Here is a 24414-nt window from a genome sequence, read left to right as displayed (position 1 = left end):
GTAGGGACATGGATGAATCTGGAAACCATCATTCTCAGCAAACTGACACAAGAATAGAAAAATCAAATATGGCATGTTTTCACTCACAGATAGGGGCTGAACAATAAGAACACATGGACACAGGGAGGGGAGCATCACACACTGGGGTCTGTTGGTGGGGACTAGGGGAAGGAGAGCAGGGGGTGGGGTGTTGGGGAGGGATAACATGAGGAGAAATGCCAGATATAGGTAATGGGGGATGGAAGTAGCAAACCACATTGCCGTGTATATACCTATAGTATTGGAAGTTCTAGCCAGATGTGTGCATGTACCACAAAACCTGAAGTACAATAAAAAATCTATCTATCCATCTATTACAAAAATGAATAAATCACCCATTCTGCTTATTTCTAAAACACTGGCATAGTTGTCTTCTCCTGTCTGGTTGGATTACTCAGTGAGGCAACCAGACAGAAATAGACTCAGTGAAAAAGGTAAGTACACACCATGAACCAAAACCATATTTTGGTTTCTTTAACTCTCATTTTGGTAACTTCTACCAATCAAATGATACCCTGAAAATTAACTTTATCAAATTAGTAAAATTACTTAGTAATTTTCCCACTATACAGTTTTCTTTATCATGGCCAAGAAGAAAAGGATCTCCCAAAGCTATTCTCTCCCAGTTCTTGTAAAATTTATACATATGTGATGTGTTGTCTCCGTGAAAGCTCACATCAAAAGTCAATGTGAAATAAACACATAAAACATGAACCAACCACATGCTAAGCTCTTCTCTAATACCCCCCCCCCCCCAAATGACTCTAGGGCTTATAGTTATGTCTGGGCGATACCTTGAGGGCTGACTCTAACTAATGAAAATCCAAATACATCTCATTAATTTCACTGCTCTGGGCTAGTGAGAGACCAGAAATTTCCAAAGCCCTTTGTGAATAGGCATCATATTTATATAGAATAGTGAGACACAGGATCGCATTTCTTTGAAGCACCGTACCAATTCCTTTCATCTCTACTGCCTGCCATTTTGGACAGTTTATCCTACATTGATTCAAATCTCACCTTTGGCATTCTTCTTGCTAACTCATACAGTAGGAGAAACTAGTATTTCATGGCTATTTCTGTCTTGCATTTCACATGAAGCTGTGTAGTTTTGGTGCTCAGAAATAGAAAATGTTAAATTCAGATCAACCCACATTGCCAATAGAAGAGCTGATCCACCTAGGATTTTAAAATAATCATCAGCATTCAAATTATATCCAGAGATATCAGAAACTGCAACCCTTAAGCACATACCTCAATTTGGTTAAAAGCTTAGATTCGATAATATTGAATAGTGAAATACATACATTTTGAAATTAGAATGCTAATATTGGAACTTACAGATGCTCAATTTATCTATGATATTGCACAAATAAGCAAAATTAACAGATAATTTAAAACTTTAGCCTTTGGTTTCAATATCTTTCTTTAGCAGTTCTTTATTAGAGCTAGATATATGAACCAAGATTGACTGATTTGTAATTCTTGTTTTCTCCATTTTAATAGTTATCTTTCTAAAGAGGAGGAGAAAATCGCATGCAATCCAGTTACAGGAGAGACGAGGGAGCTAGAAAGGAAGCAAAGAGAGGAAATAGAAGGAAGGGGAGGGGAAAGAATGAAACTTCAAGAAAAGAAAGTAGGAAGTATAGTGTACAGAATGCTACAGAAAAGATATAGATGTAATAAAAAATGCAAATTGGTTTTTGGATAATTGAATGAATGGTATTTATACCTGATTTCTTTAAAATAATCCAACTGCTAATAATTTTAAGTGACGTATAATTTCAATATGCTATTCTGCTAAGCATGTTTGATACCAAGTTACGATGTTCAGGATCACAGTGCCTATTTGCATGCGAGAAGCTACATAAAATAATCTTACTGGAGAATCAATAGCCTGTTCTGTTTGTGATCTCAGGTAAAAATTTTGGCAAAATTCCCAGAGGAGTTTAGACTAATGCATAGTCCTAAAGTTCCTTGCTATTACTAAGGTGTGAAGCAGACATATGTAGACCCTCTTCCAGCTGAAATCCAACTTAGTCAATAGCAAATGGAACAAAATAAGAAAAGATCTAAAGATACCTTGGGGAAGTGTTTCTTGGAGACTCAAACCAATCAGAATGGAAAGAACAGAAGGTCGTATAGGTGGAATAAATGAGACCTCAGGCTGGCTCATCAAGTAATCATAATAGTCAAAACATAAAACAATCAGCTTAAAAAAAATAACTGTTCATTTCATATCCTACAAAAGGAATCAGCAAAGATTTAACATAAAAGATAATAAAAGACAGTAAAGCTGCTTCAGAGAGGACTCACCTGTCTTTTCCAGTCTCCTTCTTAAAAACTCCATCACAGTAACTCATGCGTTTCTCTGTGGTCACATATATTTGGGCATTCGGATAGACATCAACTGTCTTTTTCAACATGTTGTAAACGATGCCATTGCCATCTTTCCTCATATTGCGGAAAGGGCCCCAAATGACATAAATAGTAGTATTCGCTTCCTTGAAAAAATAATCAGGGTTTTTTAGCAAAAGAGGAACGCTGGTATGGGACACAACTCGAATCATGGTCATGCGCCCAACATCTTCCTCATAACCCTTGGTGGGAGCATTGTTCATTCTCCAAATGCAGGAAGATCGATCTATCTCGTTTCCCACCTTCTGGCCAACCATCTGACCTGAGTTTGACACTATGGCACAAAGGTCACAGTCCAGTTGCAAAGGCTGAAAATAGAGAAAGAAGGCATGCCAATTAGTAAATTGCACTTAGTCAAATAAGTTCCTCTGGTAAAACAAAAATTCAGATACCGTATAATTACAATGCAGAAATATCTCTACAGTACCTACAAATACCAAACCCACAGTCTCTGCCACAGATTATCAACACCAGGCTTCCATTAAGAAAGAAAACGTACACTGTCAAAAAATAATTTTAATTTCTACAATCCCCATATGCTGGTTTAAAATTATAGCCAAACAATAGTTATTTGTTTTTCACTCTAAATGGTCAATATTTTTTTTTTTTTTTTTTGAGACGGAGTTTCGCCCTTGTTACCCAGGCTGGAGTGCAATGGCGCGATCTCGGCTCACCACAACCTCCGCCTCCTGGGCTCAGGCAATTCTCCTGCCTCAGCCTCCTGAGTAGCTGGGATTACAGGCACGTGCCACCATGCCCAGCTAATTTTTTGCACTTTTAGTAGAGACGGGGTTTCACCATGTTGACCAGGATGGTCTCGATCTCTCGACTTCGTGATCCACCCGCCTCAGCCTCCCAAAGTGCTGGGATTACAGGCTTGAGCCACCGCGCCCGGCTAAATGGTCAATATTTTTATATTCAGATCTATAATTTCAGGTGAAACAGAAAATATGAAAAGATTTGATCTTTGTATTAAGGTTGGTGGCTATAAAAGAAATACAAAAGAAGCATATCTGGGGGTCAATTATGTATTTTACTTACATGCATGAGTGGGTATAAGTGATTGATAAAAATATGAAGAGTTTAGCAAACAATGAGGTTATGAAAAAGACTTTCAGAACCCATAACCATTTAAGGTAAGTCCCAGGTTAGATGAAATATTACAGAGACCCTTTAGAGATTCCCTCAAGTCATCATGTTAATTGGCTTTTGTGTTTATGTTTATTCTAGATGGATAAAGAAAGGCCTTCTTTCAGATGGGAAGGCATCTACACAGACAGTCTCCAGAGCTAGTCTAAGTCCCTTTCTCCCTTTTTATTTAACCACGGAGATAATAGAGACTCAGAGAAGTTAAGCATCACCTTTCAGGAATTGGAGGTGATAAAGTTGCAGTGTTGGATTCAAATCTAGATCCTCTAACTCTAAGCCCACTGCCCTTTCCATTATCCTTTGCTTTCGTTTCTCCTACAACAACCAAATAAATTACTTTTGCTGCTTCCCTCTAACACAGTCACCCTCTCTTTTAAAACAGTAATAAAGCAGCAATGTGCTTTGTTGATATGCATCTTTCTCATCTCTCTTCTATGAGATTCCACATTTTGGATCTGACATTTGATCCTGAATTTTAATTGTGCCTGTTGGTGAGTAGCTTCTCTCAACTGGGTACTGTCCTTCTTTTATGGATTGCGTTGGAGTGTATTGTTTAATTATGTCTGTCCACTAGATAGTAAACTATGTCAGAACAATGTCTATCTTCTTCATTTTAACCCCACTCCTCCGAAGTCCCTGGAATACATTAGGGGCTCAATTGGTTAAATCAGGATATGAAAGCAACTGAATTAAAATAATTACATTGGGATGTAAGATGCTGCATAAAAATCAACTGGATAATCATACAACTGTAACAGATCACTGTTCCTATCAATGGTAGGCACTCACAGCAGTCATAGAGCACCTAAATGTGTCAGGCACAGTTCCAGGGGTGAGAGTTCAGTTGTGAAAACTATAAACAAAAATCCCTGTCCTCATAGAGCCTATATTCAAGTTGGGTGCAGGAGAAAGGCAATAAATAAACTCTCATACCATATAATATGTTAAATGTTGCTAAGTACAAAATAGAATAAAAGCAGGAAAGGAGGTTAGGAGGGGTGTGTGTGTGTGTGTGTGTGTGTGTGTGTGTGTGTGTTGCTGGAGTAATCAGAAAAAGACCTTGCTGAGAAAATAATATTTGAGGAAAGACTTGAAGGAAGCGAAAGAGTTGGCTACGAGCATATTTAGGAGAAAAGCATTCCTGCAGAGCACATGCAAAAACCAATGCAAATACCCTGAGGAAAGAAAGGAATAAAAGGAAGAGCAATGTAGCTTGGCAGAGCCAGTGTGGAGTCAAGTAGATACTGGGGTCAGAAACGCAGCAGGGGAGAAATCACGTAGGGCCTTTCATTTTGTGCGAGATGAAGTGCCATTGAAGGGCTCTGGACAGAGGAATGACTGAACTGCATTAAATTTTAACAGCTTTGGCAGCTGTGTGGAAACTTGGTAAAAATCTGGCCAGGCTTGAAGCACAGGATTAGGCTGCTGCTAAAATCCCAGCAAGAGAGGACAGTGATGTGGGTTGTGCTGAGTAACAAAGGAGACGGAGAGAAGCTGCTCACATTCTGGAAACATTCCGAAGGTACAACCTATTGAATTGGCCATAGATTGAAGGTGGGATATGAAATAAAGAGAGGAGTCACAGACAGATAGCTCCAGGTTTTCAGACTGAGTAACTGGGAGGCTGAAATTTCCTTCAACTGAGGAGAGAAGCCTTTGGGAGAGCAGGATCTGGGAGGGAGATCAGGAGCTCATTCATTTTCATATCATTTAGATTTGAGATGCCTGAATGCAAACTCTTAAATCAAATGTTTTAACAAACTATTCAAACTGCTTTAAAAACGTTTTCCCCCAAATTAGTAAAGTAATATGGGAAACTCGAAAAACCAAAAAGAATGGATAAAATGATTTAAAAAAAAACCTCCCCATATTCTCATCACTCAACAATACTACACGTATTTTTGTCATATTTTTTTCCTTTCCCCAGATATTATTTTAGACAGGTTGAGAAATACCATTTATACAATTTGGCTACCTTGTTTTTTCACTTAATGAGACACTGTTAACCAAAAATCATCAACATCTCCATGTCAGCCCTTAGAGATAGTTTTAATGCCTGCTCAAGGTTCCATTATATGGATATACCATATGTGCCAATTTGCCTACTGCTGGGCTATTATGTTTTTTTTTCTACTATAAAAAAAGTGCTTTGATGAACATCCTTGTGCTTCCTGCTGTATTTTTATGCTAACAGTTATTACATTAACTTAAATTAGTTTCTTTGATTTCATTTTTGTTTGTGCTCCTGTAAAATGTGCTAGATTGACAAAGGCATCTGTTTATTTCAAATGTCAAAGATAAAACTTTTGAAAAAAAACTTGACTTGACTTACAGAATGCACAAAGGCCCATTTATGAGTTGTCTTAAAACTCAGCTATTAAAGGGACTGTTCATCGCCCCTGCCACAGTAAGGTTTCTCAACTAATATGAGTAGCAGGTGGTCCAGGCACCAGACGAGAATAAGTCCATACAAGGTGAGTGAGTGTATTAGGACACTTGGAAAACAGGGTTTTATAGGTTAGTGTCATAGTGAAGACTTCACCAATGACCAAAATGGAGGCACAAGGAGTTGACCTTTGGGGGCAGGCATTGATTTAAGACCCTTCCTCATCCTCTTAGGAGCCTACCTTCTTTTAGACAACATGGAAGAACATAATATTTTTCTTGCCAGTCAATTTGCAGCAGAGCCTGACATCTATTACTCTTAGCTGAGTCCTCCAATTCACTTAGAGTCATGCAAATCAATGCCTGATTTAAATTGTGTGTGTCATATGGCATACTCCAACTTATCACCAAGATGCATATGGTGCGGGGGGGTTACACTCCATTTACTATTCCAAGAAGTTGCTTCATTGTATAATAAAAGCATGGTTGGGGTATAGCCTCCACATATTTAAACAATCAAAAAGAAGAAAAAGAAAAGGCCTCGGATGTGTTCTAATCTATAAAATGCAGCAAATTACATTGGATTTCCTAGTCATTATAGTGCATTAGCCAGTTCTGCTGTAACAAGGCATAATTTAACTAATAAGAATCAGCATACTGGTCTCACTTGACAATTGTAACCTCTAAAAGTGATCAATTAAGACATCACAATCTGTTTCATGACAACATATTGGGATGCCACAGCTGTGCAGATTATGAGGTCAGCAGCTAACTAACAACTTGAGGGCAAACATTGGGAACAACAGACTCTTGTTTATGTGACAAATATGTCATTGGCAGAGTACTATGAATGCAATGGCTTTGAGGGTAGATGGTGATCTATAAAATTGCCACTGTGTTTTTTTGTTTAACTATTCACTTGGCCCTACTGTCACCATGGCCATCATCTTAAGAGACGTTTATACTTTGTGGTCGATACTTCTGGGTAATAGCTTTGCCTAGCTATCTGCCTTCCTAAATAAGGTACCAGGAGACATGAATGAACATGATAATTGCTCTATTTTACCACTTGCAGGAACCATCTTTTAAGTATGACAAGAGTGTGGGGCCAGATGAATGAAACATTCCTTATCATAATCAGGAGCCTCAGGTAGCACAAAAAGCTTGCTTGCAAAGACCAAGGGACTCATTTATACATCTGAAGGCACCTTCAAACTACAGTATGCTATGATAAAAAGAAAAACATACCTGGGCACAAATGGACAATTTGACCCCAAATCTGCTGTTATCTAGTTATCTCAGTTTCTTTTATTAGCTTTATTGCTACATCTTTTGATCTCAACTTTCTTTGCTAAAGTGTACTGCTATTTTTTGAACTCATTTATATTATTTCATTTGGGGCTTTGCTTGAACATTTATTCCACATGTCTCCACTTACTCAGTTCTGCTTCAGTAAGCAGTTACTCTTTCTTTCTAGATTGAGGCCCTAGATTTTCCAAGACCTTTAAGATTTATCCAGTTTCACTTTACCGAGCCCCATCTAAATTTTGAATTCTCTTTTTATAGTTGAATTGTCTCTATTTTTTTTTTAATTAAAAGCAAACTTGGCTGGGTGCGGTGGCTCACGCCTGTAATCCCAGCACTTTGGGAGGCCGAGGCGGGTGGATCACCAGGTCAAGAGATCGAGACCAGCCTGGTCAACATGGTGAAACCCCGTCTCTACTAAAAGTGCAAAAAATTAGCTGGGCATGGTGGCACATGCCTGTAATCCCAGCTACTCAGGAGGCTGAGGCAGGAGAATTGCCTGAGCCCAGGAGGCGGAGGTTGCGGTGAGCCGAGATCGCGCCATTGCACTCCAGCCTGGGTAACAAGGGCGAAACTCCGTCTCAAAAAAAAAAAAAAAAAAAAAAAAAAAACCAAACTTGTCTTCTTCATCTTGTCTCTTGTACACTTAAAACATTTTTGAAAACATCTTGTACATTCAAAATACTTGCACTGGGCTTGGGCTGTGTCTATAAACTGAGAGCACCACAAATATTCAGCCAACGCTGTCTGGGCCCCTATGTTTTTGTTAAAGAAAGCCCACAGATGTCAAACACTTCCCTTTATTTAAGATCTAAAATATTGATTTTCTTTTATGGTAACAGCACTATATTTGTCTTGGCTATTTTTTTCCTCCGAAAAAGTATACTAGCTCTATACCAACACTTTTGGTTTCAAAACAATCAGCTTGGAAGGAGTTAAGAATTTGGTGACATCTATTGAATAACCGCATATTTTCTATTTAGTAACTATTCTGTGTAAGGCACTGTGAAGAGTAAAATAATTTTAAAATTCTAATCAGTGAAAACTTAATCTCAATACACAGTGTTAAACTGTATGGGGGAGTCGTGATCAACTATAGTCAATTCCTATGCTGTTTTAGAGGCCTAAGGGATTGCCTTGAAAAACAAGTCATTTCTCTGCTAAAATGAATCTTGACGTTTTGCCACCTTACAGGAAAAATGACTTGATTACTGGGTGGGGCACGGGTGGAGGGTAAGACAGAGAGGATGGGAAGAAACAGTACCAGAGAGCCCTGTAAGTATAGTGTAGTATATTTTTTGATATATACGTGATTGAATACCTATTATGGGTCAGTCATCTTTCTCTCTACTTTATTACATTATTCCACATCATTTTCATGGTAGATTTTTCAAGTTATTTTATTTTCCATTACAGAGTTGATAAAGTTGAAATAAATGTGATGTCCAACCTTTATTTCACATTAAAAAGAAAAGCAAATGTTATATTTTGGAAAATGCACTCACAGCAGCATTAGGAAATGTGGAATATCGAAGAAATAATTACTGATTTTCATGATTCTTAATATACATACATGCATAAACCTTAAATCTGGTTCACTATTATATTTAAAATATTTTAATTATAAATTAATGCTTTAAACATGCTTAAAATCAATAATTTCACCAAAATTATTATTTGCATGTGAGCATAAATAAACTCTCCTTTTTGGCAATAATGCTAGCATGGCATAAAAATTAAAAAAAAATGTTTTTCTTGATATTTTCAGCTTGAAATATGGCTGAAATTTCAGTCTAAGATAAACTAATCATGACCAATTTTATTAGCTTTTAAATGGTCCTTCACATCTGCTTACTCAATTTGCTTTTCAAACTGTTTCTTTTACATCAGCAGTGAAAGATTCTCAAGCAATAAATAATTAACATCCATGTCGGAGGGAGAAAAAGACCATGGCAGATGATATTATTTTCTAAATTGGTCTTTAGGACTAAAGGGAATAATACCTCCTGTCTGCCCCAAATCCCCCTTCAGAAATTCCTTTTAGAAACACACTGGCCATTTAGAAGTCCTTGGGAATCAAAGTTCCTTGAAGACTGTTAAGAGGTCCTCTAACTCGTGAATGGTTCTTCCATTCTGTGAAGATCCAAGGCAATGGCTGACTGGGGTACTATCTTCACACAATGGGTCTTTTTATACTATACCTGTTATTATTTTTATTTTAATATAAGCATGAGTATTTTAGAAGCATATAAATTATTTCTGGTTTAAAAAATACTGAAGAATGTAAATAGAGGAATTGATTCCCTGTGAAGGTCCTACGTTCTCTGATACTATAGGGTTGGGGGAAAAGTGTAGATATTCTTAACTCTTTGTAAGAGTCTCTAGCATTTTTATAATTACTCAGCCTTATTTCTGCGTGTTTAAACAATTTATTTTGTTGATATAGATTCCAGAAATCAATTTACCATGATATGCCTAACCAATTCTTTCCTGGTTAAAAGAGAAAGTGAGTGAATGAGAGAGAGGGGAGAGAGAGAAGGGAGAGAGAGAGAGGGGGGAGAGAGAGGGCAGAGAGAGAGAGGGGGGATTAAAGAGAGAGGGGAGAGAGGGGAGGGAGGGAGGGAGAGAGAGAGAGGGGGGATGAAAGAGAGAGGGAAGAGGTGGTGGGGAGAGAAGGGAGAGAGGGGAGAGAGGGGAGGGAGGGAGGGAGGGAGGGAGGAGAAGAGAGAGGGGGGAGAGAGAGAGAGAGAGAGAGAGCGCCAAAACTGGCAGGTTATTCACCTTTAGTGGCAAGTTTCACCTCTTGTTGACTGAGAGTCACTTTTCTTTCAATTAGTACACATGCAGTAAAAGAACTCTTCTGTTCATCCATTCTAAATTCACAAACACACACACACACACACACACACACACACACCCTGTTACCTTCACTTAGTTGATGTGATTGCTCACTCTCCTAGGCCAGTTTCATCCTTATCAACCACCCTGGGAAAACGATCCCTCTCTCTTCTTTGGGTACGAACCTGACAAATTGCCCTATCCTTTCTGAATGACATACTGGGACAACTGCCAAGCACTTTACATTTTAATCAGTAAGGAGAATGAAATATTTAACCTTTACTTTTTTTCTCTCTGAATAAGCTTATAGACAATAGAATAGGCAATTAAAATTTGTGAAATAAAACTTGCAAAACAGTGGTTTCCACAGCAAAAGGAACAGCCATGTACGAAAGGTCACCTGCCAACCAGTTCTAGTTCTTAAATCTCTGCATTTATCACTAAGATGGCTCTATGGAAAGCGAAGGTCAAGACATTAAATTATGAAACAGTCAGGATAGAAAAGGTCACCTAAAATTCAAGAAAAATTTAACCAAACCTGCTAATTCTATACCTAGAACCAAGTAGAAACAGCCAGGTTTGAAACACAACATTGGATAGCTCTAACCTACCTTCCTACTTTAGCCCTACGTGATAAAAATGAATTTCTATTTGATATATTGAAGTCTAAAATAAAACTTGCTTATCTAAAGTAGAAACAAAAACTTCGATGAGTATTTTGAAATGAAAATCATTTTGATTGAGCCAGCATAAATGATATTAAAAACCATGTTTTACACTACTCCAATGGTTGCTTTCATTTCAACCATAAGGACGCAATTTTAAAAACTGGTGACGGGACACTCCCAGCACCTTAAATACTTTACAGAACAATTAGCAACTCACCACTCACTAATTTACTATTTTACCGTTGAAACAAAAAAAGATCTTTGCTTTTCATTACCCAATTTGAATGAATTTGAACAAAACAGGTAGAACAAAGCTCTAGAGACACACTCTTCTGTTTGCTGCCATTTATTCCTCTGCTCTTCCTGAATGTCTTTAGAGTATTTTAGTTTTAGAGGCTTCAACATGTATAATGATGCCACTGGGGAATAGATTTTGCCTTTATTCTCCTTGATGTTCTTTTTGAGGTCTTTTAAGTGAAAGGTACAAAAGAGGCATTAACAATCTGGCATTGTTTTCATTGCTTAACAAAGAAAAAATGTATTTTAATTTTTCCCGTGTTTCAGGAATGATTAAGCAAGCTGTTTTCATCTACACTGAGTCACTTTCAGCAGACCTCTAACTGTGAGCAAAGAACTGTGAAGACTGTTCTAGAGAGAAATCAACACAGTTCAGCCAAGCTAACCTGTAAATATACTTCCTTGCCCCTCCACAAACCAGCATCTTCCAGTTAATGCAGTTTTCTAAAGCAATGTGTATAAGTCAAACAGCACATAAAAAGACAGATTTGATAACTGATGGTTTAGCTCTAATTCTCTGTGGATTGGGGATGTGGCATTTACCTTGGTTCCTACCTGGTGACATTAAATCTAAGCATAAAACTTAATATGGGGGTACATAAAAATGTTAATGTCAAGAAATAATTCTACAACAGGCAACATAAAGCTATGTTTCTCGGTTGCCATAGATAATGTGCTCCCTTTATTTGGAAGTTCCTCTAGGGAAGGTATCTGCATAAACACGGAGATGCGCCAAAGGAACCTAACTTGTTTTTTCCAGACTGGGAGGCAAAACAAAAAACAAAAAACAAAAAACAAAAACCACATTTTCTCAAACCAAGAAAGAGTTTTCTCATATAGATGTAAATTATGGTGATAATTGATATTCCATTGTTACTACTAGGTCCCAGTAAAACTTTGATAAATTAATGGCCAACTTACCTCTGGATTATTTTTTTCTCCTTTCAGAAGGATGATCTCAGAACCTGCTGCTAAAATGCCATACAGGAATGTCACATAAAGAAGGTAAGAAAACTGATTGGTGTTATATGGTATTAGTGTCATTTCACGTCACTCAGCTAGGAATATAGTTTTCAACTTACACATTACAATGACCAGGACAACTTTTAAAAATGGCAATGGCCTGACCAAATAAGACAGTCAATTTTTGAGGATGGCACCTGCACATAGTAGTTTTTAAAAGTTCCACATATGATTCCAATAGACACCTAGGTTTGGGTAACATTCTTCTAGAATAATTAAAAATAATAAAAGAGGAGACTCTAATGTCCGATCAAAGGGATGAAAACAAAATAAATTTGAATCACTGGGGATGATGCTGGGGTAGGAAATCCTTCTAGTTATCCTTCAAATACTACCAGATTGGCAAGAAGCACTTACACATGAAGTCAGCCCTAGAAGTCAGACATTGTAAAGAGCAAATGAAGAGGATACTGGAAGTCTGCATGTAGTGCCAAGCATGAGAACTTCTATTTCCTGCAGAGTTATTGTTAATTATATAGCATGAGAGGTTTTATCAATGCTCTGGCTAGAATTTTCTTTGGAGGTAAGGAAAATCATACTACCTAATAAATTCTCTTAATTTTCATGTGGGATTCCTGCCAGCATATAAGGCTAGTGGTAAACTGAGCATAAAACTTAATACGGGGGGTTGCATAAAAATGTAAATGTTAAGAAATAATTCTACAACAGACAACATGAAGCTATGTTTCTCAGTTGGCATAGATAATGTGCTCCCTTTATTTGGAAGTTCCTAAGGAATGTATCTACATAAACATGTAGATGTGCCAGAGGAACGCAACTTGTTTTCTCCACACTGGGAGGCAAAAAAAATACATTTTCTCAAACCAAGAAAGTTTTCTTGGGTTCTTGGAAGTCTGCATGTAGTGCCAAGCATGAGAACTCTATTTCCTACTGAGTTATTGTTAATTAGAGGTTGTATCAATGCTTTGGCTAGAATTTTCTTTGGCGGTAAGGAAAATCATACTACCTAATAAATTCTTTTAATTTTCATGTGGGATTCCTGCCAGCATATAAAGCTAGTGGTAAACTGAACAGTCATTGCCACTCACGCCATACAGATTTCTGGTTTTTCTTTTTTCATTTTGTTTTGCTTTCTGAGCTGGAGGATACTTTACAGTCTGTAGTTTGAGAGGAAGAGGTTGGTAGAGCTGGAGTGATTGAAAATGCAAGATAAGAACCACTGATGGAGTAAGAACACATGGAAGACAACACTCAATAATTTGAGAGTATAGTTGGATTGGTACCCTTTGGAAAGGCAGAAATACATCTTTCTTGGAAATGGGAAGAATGAACCAAGAATGAGAGAAGAAACATATGACTTTACAAGAAAGGAATTCAACTAGATTTCCTCTAGATCCACTTATATTTCTAAAAGGAAGCAAGTGCTATTTGTTGAGAGATAGGGTACTTCGAGGTACAGTTAACAGACTTCAAAATAGGATGAATTTTTGAGAAAGAGAATATTCTGAGCAAGAGAGTTGAGAATAAAAAGGATTGCAAATACCATTTTAGCTAGAATTTACAAATGGTAGACATGTGATGAACCTACTGTAAGGTATGTATTCTGCCTAAATAATATTCAGGAGCACAAAGGAAGGAATGAAGAAAGCAGCTAGTTAGGAGATTATGGTGAGTACTGTACTTAAAGTTAGAAGTTGAGAAATAGTCATGGGCCCTAGCAAACCTGGATTCCACACTGAAAGTGGAAGGAAATGGTGGTAATATTAGTAAATGGAAAAGATAGGGAAGCAAGACAGTCTTAGTGGAGTTATGTACCTTCCTTTGAGACAAGGAGAGATATGTTTACATTGTATATTCCATGACTAGGCTTATTTTAGGAATAGGGGCTTGCATAATCTTTGATTGCAACTGGGATAGGCTCCAGGAAATAAGCTGTAGCACAGGAAATGCCTTCTAGTATCAAAATAAAAATCCAAGTACAGAAGATATTCAACTTCATTATTGTTCAAAAGTACCATCATGAGAACTTTGGCTTCAATATTGTTAACTTTCAAAATTCAAACTGCCCTGCCATGAAAGACAACTTAGCTGGAAAAAAATATAAAAGATCATCTCTAAACCATCAAAGACTCACCAAGATGGTAAAAAATTAACAGCCTGGAGAAGACTAGAACTCACTAACACTAAAGTCTGCTTTTGCCCAGGGGCATTAGTAATTCTGGAAGGAGTAGCTGAGCTCTGTTTCGGGAAGCTGTTGGGCCTAGAAGAATAGAAATCAGAATCCAGAGCCCAGGGGTGAACAAACATTGGCTTTGAACTAGAATTCCTACATGTATTCTCAGATGAAGTCTGAACTGGAAATAAATCAGTCTTATAAATCTGTCAACCTATTTTATGTCAATTCGTTGTGTCTGATGAGCTCAGTTTTGGAAATTTTATTATGTGTTCCCGAACTTCTGTGGACCTTAAGACACCTAGAATAACCAAAGAAAAATCTTCTCCGGACGAAGACAATATCTCAAATCATTGTTACAAATACGTTTTTAAGTACAATGCCCAATATGCAATTTAAAACCCCAGATATAAAAAGAAACAAACCACCATTAAAGAAAACCAACAAAAATACTCGCAAAAAACTCCACATATGGAATTACAGGATACAGATTGAAACAATCATGTTTACAATATTCAAGGAGGTAAGAGTCAAGAGAAAATTTTGGCAAGGAAATGAAAGCCATAAAAAGTGATGGAGCAGATGTGTAAAATAGTTACTTAGAAGTTCTAGAATTTATATATATATATATATATATATATATAAAATACATGAAATAAAGAACTCAAGAAATGAATTTAACAGCAAATTATATAAAGCTAAAGAAAGAATTAATGAAAGAAGACAGAAGCAAGTGCTCAGAATGAAACATGGGATTTAAAAAATAGGGCAAGAGACTCAGATAATACAACGAAAAGTCCTACTATACACGTATTTGAAATCTCAGAGGGAGAGAAGAGATATGGTTAAGGCAAGTCGTTGAAAGTGTTTCAGAATTTATGAGAATTCACTAATTCAAAAGGCTCAATTACTCTCAAAATAAATCCACATGTAAACATAGTTAAGCTTCATCAAACAAAAACAGAGAGGAAAATGTATAATTAAAATTATAAAACAGCACACAATTTGAGAGGAGGTATAAAGTTAAGTGTTTTAAGTATCTTATATTGTCATGAGAAGAGGGTAAATGCACTAAAAATAACATTACACTTTCTAAGAGGGCAGCGGTTTTCAAACATTTGGTTTCCAATCTTTCTTATATTCTTAGTCATTTTTATTTTCCTGAAGTGACGGGCCCACTTCATTCATTTTTGAGAAAATGTCTTCCCAATGCCAAAATCTGAATATTCATACTTTGTCTGTTGGCTGTTCTTTCAAGTAAAAATGATGTTCAGAAACTTGCAACCCTTTGCAATTCTTCACAACAAAAAAAGTTGGGGAGAAAAATAAATTGATGTAATTTGCAACTGGTAAAATCATATGATCACCCCAAAAGTAAAATTATATGATTATCTCAATAGATGCACCAAAAAAGAATTTGAGAAAATTCAATGCTGACTAATAAAACTCTTAGTTATAGGAAAATAACAAGGAGCTTCCTTATTCTGAAAAAAACGTTTTTACAAAACAAAAATTCTGTAACAGACAATGTACTTAATGTGAAGTTTTTCGAAGCTATCCCTTCGAAATGAGGAATAAAACAAAAATTTCCACTATCACCATTGCTATTTAATATTATACTGTGGTCATAAAAAATAAAAGAAGTTTGAAGATTGAAGAAGAAACAAAAATATAATCATTTACAGTGATATCATGGTATTTAAAATTCATATATAATTTGTTACAATTTTTATTAAAGTTATGATTGCTAGATACAAATCAGAATACAAATCAGGCATATTTCAATATAGCAACAATAAAAATTTTAGAAAAGATATTCATCACTGGCTCAAAATATTAAATACGTCTAATATTAAATAAGTCTAATAAATGATGTGCAAGACCTCTGTGGAGAAAATAACACCATTTTACTGAGAAATATTAAAAAGAATCTATGTAATTGGAGAGACATAACATGGAATGTACATGGAATAGAAAATTCAGTGATATAAAGAGATAAATTCTCCTCAAATGAATCTAAGATAATTTCTTTTCAAGATAATCTCAATCAAAATCCCCAAATACCACAAGATTTCTTCCATGGAACTCTACAAGCGGATCCTAATATTTTACGGAAATGCAAAGGACCAGAAAGCTAATGCTCTTGATGAAGAGGAACGAGATGGTGTGGACACAATGGCAGACACAGAGACCCATGCAACACAACAAAGACCCCAAGTATTTGTGACAGAGTGCCAAGCAGAGTACTGGGCAGAGGAAATTAGACTTTTTTAAAAACACTGAATAACCTCGTGGAAAAAAGTAAATCTAGAGCCTTACTTATACACAAATTTCAGTTCTAAGTGAATTGAAAACCCACATCTGAAATATAATACAGTTAAGATGAAAGTACAGGAGAAAATTTTCATACCCTCAGGTAAGAAACATTTTTCTTAAACAAGATAGGAAAGCACTCACAGTAGAAGTAAAGACTGATAAAATGAATTATATCAAATTTAAAAATGACTATCCTTCAAAAGACATTAAGAGTGAAAGACAGGCTATGGTGAGGGAGAATATAATTATAGAAAGGGTTAATATACAAAATATGTAACAAATTCCTATATGTAGACAATAAAAGTCATCCCAAACAAGAAAAAATGAGCATAAGATGCAATCACTGATTAAAGAGGAAATTCAAATGGCAAATACACACAAGAAAAGGTGTTTATCATTTATAACCTAGAAGAGGCCAATTTTAAAAATGAGATGTTACTACATAGATACCTGGTTACCTGAAATTAAAAGTTAATTTGTGAATTAAAAGTTAAAGTGTTTTTTTTAAAAAAAATGCACTGCAACTGGAAGTCTCAGACAACAAATGGCGGGAGTGTCAACTTTACATTAACACTTTGGAAAACTGTAGCATTATACTGTATACCTGAACATATATATGCTATATGACCCAGAAATTCTACTTCCAGCTGTATGTCCTATAAAAAATGCATTATTTTTGTGTATCAGTTTTCACGTACACAAACATTCAAAGCAGCATTGTTTATAACTTCCTCAAATTACAAACCACACAAATTTTTATGATGCCTGAGTAAGGGCTACTATCCAGCATTAAAAAAAAATAAGCATCAATAAAAATAAAAAACGTTATGTTCAGCAAAAGCCAGATAAAGTATTTAGTAAAAGATTTGATTTATATAACACTCTAAGTAAGCTAAAAGTAGGATATTTTCTTAATATAGTAAAGAACATCGTTTGGAAACCTAAACCAAACATCACAATTGACAGTACCCTACCAGAGAAACATTGATGTATTGTTTTATAAAATGTTAGTAAATGTTCTTCAAAAACAGTGTTCTATGACAAATATATTGGGAAAAGTCACATACTTTTTCCATCTCTAGGAGACTGTCAATGCGTATTAAATAGTAACGGTTATAAAAGCCCGTTGACTAAAGAGATTTGTCTCATTTTGATTAATTCAGAGTTCTAGAAAATTATTTAGAAGACTTTTTTTTGTAGGAAATTGATTAGCATCTCATGGAATAATGGTTTGGACCATAATCTAGAAGCTCTTAACTAGACATATTCTTACTAAAACTGGAAACAGAAATAATGTTTATTTTACATGATTCTGGAAGCTCTGCTAATATTTATTTTACATTGTTCTGGAAGCTCTGCTCCATGTAATCACAGAAACCCAGAGGCAGAGTGAAGGGAAGTATTAATACTAAAATAGATAAGAAAAACAATTATATTTACAGATGATACAATAGTCCTCCTTGCAAACACAGCAACCAGAGAAAAACTATTAGAACTAATAGGAGAATTAAAAATGGTAACCAGCTACAACATAGATACAGAAAATCACCAACAGTACATCATCAAAAGACAAACAAACAAGCAAAAAAAAAAAAAAAAAAAAAAAAAACAGACCACAGTAGAAGGAGTCTCACATGTAATAGCAACCAAAATGCAAATACATGTGAAAAAACTGAGTAAGAGATATGCAAATACTCGAAGAAAAATGAGCACCTTGGCTGGGCTTGGTGGCTCATATCTGTAATCCCAGCACTTTGGGAGGACGAGGCTGGTAGATTACCTGAGGTCAGGAGTTCGAGACCAGCCTGGCCAACATGGTAAAACTCCATCTCCACTAAAAAAAAAATACAAAAACTTAGCTGGGTGTGGTGGTGGGTGCCTGTAATCCCAGCTACTCAGGAGGCTGAGGCAAGAGAATCGCTTGAACCCAAGAGGCAGAGGTTGCATTAAGCTAAGATTGCCATTGCACTCCAGCGTGGGTGACAAAAGCGAAACTCCACCTCAAAATACAAAAAAATGAGCACCTTATAGAAGAATGAGCTCCAACAGACTGTCAGTCTAGATATTTAACTATAAGTGGTTTTTCAGGAACAAATTTAATCTTTACACCAAGACTATCGGCTTGCTGAAGTTTACTTCAGGCCTAAGATCTTGTGATCTTTAGTATTGGAAGAGCTAAACCCTTTGAGTTATAGCAATCAGATATTAAGATTTAAATATAATATTTATATTTGCTTTGGAGCCATTCATTCCTTTACTGCTATGGTAATTACAGTTTGAAATCCCTTTCTTGTTTGAATAATTATTTTTAAACTACTTTAAATCTTCTTCTAGATATTAAGGGCTACTGACCCAGTAAATGAAATTACTGAGTCCACAGTGTTTTTACTGCTTTAATGAAGTGGCATTCTAAAATGCTTCATCCCTATGACTATGTAAAGCATAGTAATTAACTGAAGCGGAAAATTACCACCCTTCTAGTACACAAGACTGCAAAACTAGGCAAACTAAAGACCCTACTCAGATTTTAGAAGATCAAGATTAAACCAAAATACTATATTAAATACAATGGTACCTACTGAACACAGTTTTCAGACTTAAGAGGACTTTCTTAATATCTTCCCCAACAGATTTTGGAGAAAACACGAAGAAAAGACTGTAGACTCTCTATGGGATCTTTGATAAAGAGCAAAAGTGGAGTCAAAAATACAAGTTTCAACAGATTTAGTTTCAAACACCTAATTGGCTTTTATTAGCGATTCATAAATTGAGCAACAACCCATCTACAAAATAGGAAAGTGCTCCAATGAGTTAAGCAGATAGAGGTGGGCCTTTATAGGCAGAAAAAAAAAGGCTGTGGAAAGAATAAACAAAGAACAAACAAGAAGTGGACTGGTTTCTTTTTTTTCTTTTTTTTTTTTTTTTTTTTTCTTGAGACAGGCTCTCCCTCTGTTGCTCAGGTTGGGAGGGTTGTGGCACCATCTTGGTTCACTGAAGCCTCTACTTCCTAGACTCAAGTGATCCTCTCAGCTCAGCCTCGCAAATGGCTGAGACTACAGGCATATGCCACCACGCCTGAATAATTTTTATATTTTTAGTACAGACAAGATTTTGCCATGTTGCCCAGGCTGGTCTTGAACTCCTGGACTCATGCAGTCCTCACACCTTGGCCTTCCAAAATGCTGAAACTACAGGCATGAGCCACTATGCCTGGCCAGATTAGTCATTTCAAAGTTACTTTCCTTATAGAGTTAACGCAGAGGAGAATTTTTTTTCTTTTTAAAGTATGTTTGTTAATACATAATATTTGTGCATAGTTATGGGATACATGTGACATTTTGTTACATGCATAGAACATGGAATGACCGAGTCAATATTTAAGGCATCTACTACCTTGAGTATTTATCATTTCTATGTGTTGGGGACATTTCATGTCCTCTCCTCTAGCTATTTTACAAAATACAATACCTTATTGTTAACTATATTCACCCTACTCTGCTATCAAACATTAGCACTTATTCCAACTGTATATTTGTACCCATTAACCAGCCTCTCTTCATCCCCAGCCCCACACCCTTCCAAAATTCTGGCAACTATCATTCTATTCTCTACCTCCATGACATAAACTCTTTTTAACACCCACATATGGGTAGGAACATGTGCTATTTGTGATTCTATGCCTGGCTTATTTCACTTAACAGAATGACCCCTAGTTCCATTCATCTTGCTGCAAATGGCAGGATCTTACTCTTTTTTATGGCTAAATAATATTCGTGTGTGTGTGTGTGTGTGTGTGTGTGTGTGTGTGTGTGTGATTTTCTCTTTCCAGTCAGCCACTGATGGACACTTAGGTTGATTCCATATCATTGCTATTGTACATTGTGGTGCCATAAACATAGGGTACAGGTATCCTTTTGATATACTAATTTGCTTTCTTTTTGAGATGTACCCAGTAGTGGGATTGCTGGATCATATGGCAGTTCTATGTTTAGTTTTTGAAGAAATCTCCATACTCTTTCCATAATGACTATACTAATTTGCAATTCTACCACCAATGTATAAGAGCTCGGATTGATGGGGCCCCTTTGGATTTGGTGCTGTGTAACTCCTGTTTTTGAAACTGGCTCCTTTCTAAGTTCCATTTGATTACGTGGCACTTAGCATGAGTGACTGCATTCTGGTTAGGTCTGGTATGATGAGGTCTACTGCAGGGGCACAGTCTAAAATGATAACCTTCTATAAATTTTTTGTAACTTGAATTTATGACCTGCATGGCAAAATTTTGATAGAGCAGTAGTGGCATACCTTAAGCACTGAATATTTGAGCAGCTTCACACTTTAAAGATGAAAAAAGAGACCTTTAAGTCAAACCAGATCGATTGTCATAAAATGCTAATGCAAAGCCAATCCAAAATCTAAACAAACCTTTTTTTGTTTCACTTCACAAAATGGGTTTACTGACAGACAACAACACTCACAAAGAGAAAGAAAAGAAAAATTCTGAGCCTTGGAATCCTGTCCTTGAGTCACTGCTGAAACAAAGGTCATCATTACAGCCCCACTGCCTCACACCTGGGCTTCTATCTGTAGCCACATATCAGAAATATAGAACCTACTTAATAAGCTAATGAATTATGAATTGATATATTATTGATAAACCTTAACATAAAAATAAATAACCACTTAGTAGCATATCTAAACAAATAAGTGCTTGTCAATACATGCCTATTACCTATAATAACTATTTATCACTAATTTTCAAGTATAAAATTTTAGGCTCGAAAAAGTACAGGTAACACCTCAAAACTTGGGACTTATTTCAGCTAAATGTTTATTTCTTATTAGAGAGGACAAGAAATTTATCATACAGTGACCATATCTTTTCTATATCTTTTTGGTGTCAAAGGCATATAATTTTCCATAAACCGTATTTTCCAATATGGATTAAACAATAAAGACATAAGTTAAAATATAAGCTATTAGTACTAGGACTTTGAAAGTCTAATATGAAAGAAATATGTAATTGTATAATTTCAATTACAATATTCAACATTTCATCATATTTCACTTTCGTCTCATCTCAAAGGCTTAAGGTGTTTTAAGACTATTATTAAAGAACCAGTTTCTAGGAGCATGCCAGAATAAAAGAAAGCATTGGCTCTGTCATCAGATTTGTGTTCAATTACCACTCTGCTACTTTCTGGCTACATGTTTCTGCAGAGATTTCTCAACTTCTAGAATCTGTTTCTTAACTTCTGCAACCCATGTATTGGTCATCTAAGAGCAGCCTTTTTACCCCATGGTAACTTTAGATAAAATTCAACACTGTTACTCATAGAGCATCAGCGGACAACTTAAACTTTGCTTAAGATGCTCTGTAGATATGCAAGAGGCCTCTGCCCTCTTGGGTCTTTATTTCTTCCAAGCCACACACCCTAGACTCAGTTTCTCTCCATTTCTTTGTAAAGTGCAGTAGTTTATCTCTTCTCATTTCTCCACTCATGTATCCTCACAGCTGTCACTCACTCAGTGCACTAAAGACTCTCTTTTTACCAGGATTCACACTCTTAGGAGCCAGTAGAGATTTAGCAAAAACAAATTACGTGATTAAATAATTAAGAGCACATATCCACACATTTTTTGTGGGGAAATAAGGCCTTTTTATTGCTTGCACTGTATCACAGGAAGATTCCCTTCGGGACTTAGCATTCTGTTTTGGTTTTAGCTCTTTGCTATTTTTCTTGGAAGATTCTAGCAATAAAGTTAGATACATTTCAGAACATATCATATACTTGATACCTTCATTTTTTTCACATGAGTCTGTTGGTAGAAAAATGCTACTTAGAAAAACATCAGGAGGTAAAATGTCAAATGCAGCTTAAGGATACACAGAACTAAGACTTCTATGTAGGCTGGATAATGAATGAAGACTATGAATTGTGAATAAAATCATTCCTCTAACTCATGATGAGAATAATTTCTCAAATCTAAGTTCTCCCACTGCCCCAGAGAAAAAATCTTAAGTAAGAATCATGATCCTTTCTTAAGACTTTAAGACTACACTAGCTTCAAAGGACAGCCGAGGCCTCAAAGATTCCACTAACCTGTCTTCTCTGACTGACAATAAGACAATTCCAAATCACTGCTTAAACATAGCATTGGGCTTTGTTTCTTAGAAATAAAGGATAGCTTACGTTTAAAAATTCAAAAAAGAAAATTAACTTCACAATAGATTTCTTGGCTGGGTATTAGGAAGGCTTTTCTAAAAATTTTATAAGGAGTTATTTGTAGTTCTTTTTGGAAAGCCGGTAGGGGTTTGTGGATATTATGGATAACCAGATGGCAGTGAAGTGTATAATATATGCAAAAGGGCATGGTTCCAGGCTGATATTTTTCCCTGGAAAACTTTCTAATACTTCCACATTAATAATGGGCCATTATCTAGAAATTGAAGCAGCTACGGCTAAACATCAGAGGCTTTGCAGTGATGCTGTGAATGTGTTCTTGCAATTAACCAGTTGCAAGTTAAATGCAGTGTAGCCTATAACTTCCCAAGCTGAGTTTTGACTTTTATTTTTGGCCAGTTGACCCTTGCTCTGGTTTTTGACTGCAACATTAGGTCAATCAAGAAAAAAAATCCTGCATGAATTAGATAACATTGCCACCAAACCCTGAGTTCCAGCTCTCAGCCTGGAAGCCTAACCTCTAATTTACTCCAGTCCCAGGCTGATTAATCCCATTATTTAATGAAGTCTCTCTTGGTTGTCTATCAAATTATTTGTATTCATGGAGGGAAAGTGATAAGCCAAAATGCTAATTATCCATTTTTCTAAAATAAAAGATCCATGCTAAGAATAACAATGAGTTATTAAAATAGCACTTTTCATCTGACATAATACATCTTAACAAGCTCTTTAAATCCAGGGATTTCCATTGCTGGACATCTTTTCTAATAAAAAGGAAGATGTTTACTTTCTATCTATTCATACTTTCCTAGCATTGGGCATCAGTTTTTGAATTTGAATGCTGTTGGAAATAATGTGATAAGTTGTTGGGAAATCTAGTCTTTAGAAACTGAGTTTTTGAAGAATCCCTCTACTTAATGGACTGATTCATATCATCATTTGGCTAAGTACCTGGATCTTTAAAAAGCAGCTCTCACCAGGAGGCAATTTTGTTCCCTAGGGATCATCTGGGAATGTCTGGAGATATTTTTTGATTGTTATAATTGGGGGACACTACTGTCATCTAGTGAGTGGAAGCCAACAAGCTGCTAAAGATCTTGCAACACACAGCACGGCCCCTACCCACACGAGTATCCTACTCAACGTGTCAATAGTGCTGAGGTTGACACACCAAGGTCTAAAAGAAATAAAGAAATTCTAATAAGTACTTAGGTAATAGGTCTGATGAAAATAAGCTGCATAAGTGCCATGAATTTAATCTTTTCTGTGTTCCAAGTTTTATTTTTCCACAAGTGTGTACCTCCTTAGCATCGTACTAATTGTACTAAACATAGGTCAAGCTTTAATTTCGTATGTTCCCACATTTATATCTCAGTTTTGTGTTTGATGAAGTAGAAAATGTTCTCTGATGAAAACTAGATGGAGGAAAATATGTACTAATAGAGACATAGAAATAAAAATCTAGGGTAAGTAGGAAGAAGAGGTAGGAATAGTTGGATGAAAGTGAGTCGATTCCAATGTTATGTGCTACAGGAAAAGAAGAGAAAGGGAAGGGAAGGGGAGGGGAGGAGAGTGGAGGTAGGGAGAAAGGAAAGGGAAGGGAGAGGGAAGGAGGGAGGAAGGAAACGGAAGGCAGGAAGGCAAGAAGGCAGGAGGG

General features: G+C 36.3%; 1 protein-coding gene across 3 annotated transcripts in view; it reads right to left on the bottom strand.

Moving 5' to 3' along the window:
• The window catches only part of ST6GALNAC3 (ST6 N-acetylgalactosaminide alpha-2,6-sialyltransferase 3), a 585173-nt gene that overhangs the window by 223865 nt on the left and 336894 nt on the right, over positions 1-24414 (bottom strand). For all 3 annotated transcript variants that reach the window (XM_003921398.4, XM_074381026.1, XM_074381027.1), the window contains exon 3: positions 2356-2765. In XM_003921398.4, coding sequence (XP_003921447.1) covers positions 2356-2765 — 410 coding nt within the window. The remainder of the gene's footprint in view (positions 1-2355; positions 2766-24414) is intronic.

Source organism: Saimiri boliviensis, chromosome 11, assembly GCF_048565385.1.
Source record: "Saimiri boliviensis isolate mSaiBol1 chromosome 11, mSaiBol1.pri, whole genome shotgun sequence".
NCBI lineage: Eukaryota > Metazoa > Chordata > Mammalia > Primates > Cebidae > Saimiri > Saimiri boliviensis.
This window is presented reverse-complemented; position numbering and strand designations above follow the sequence as displayed.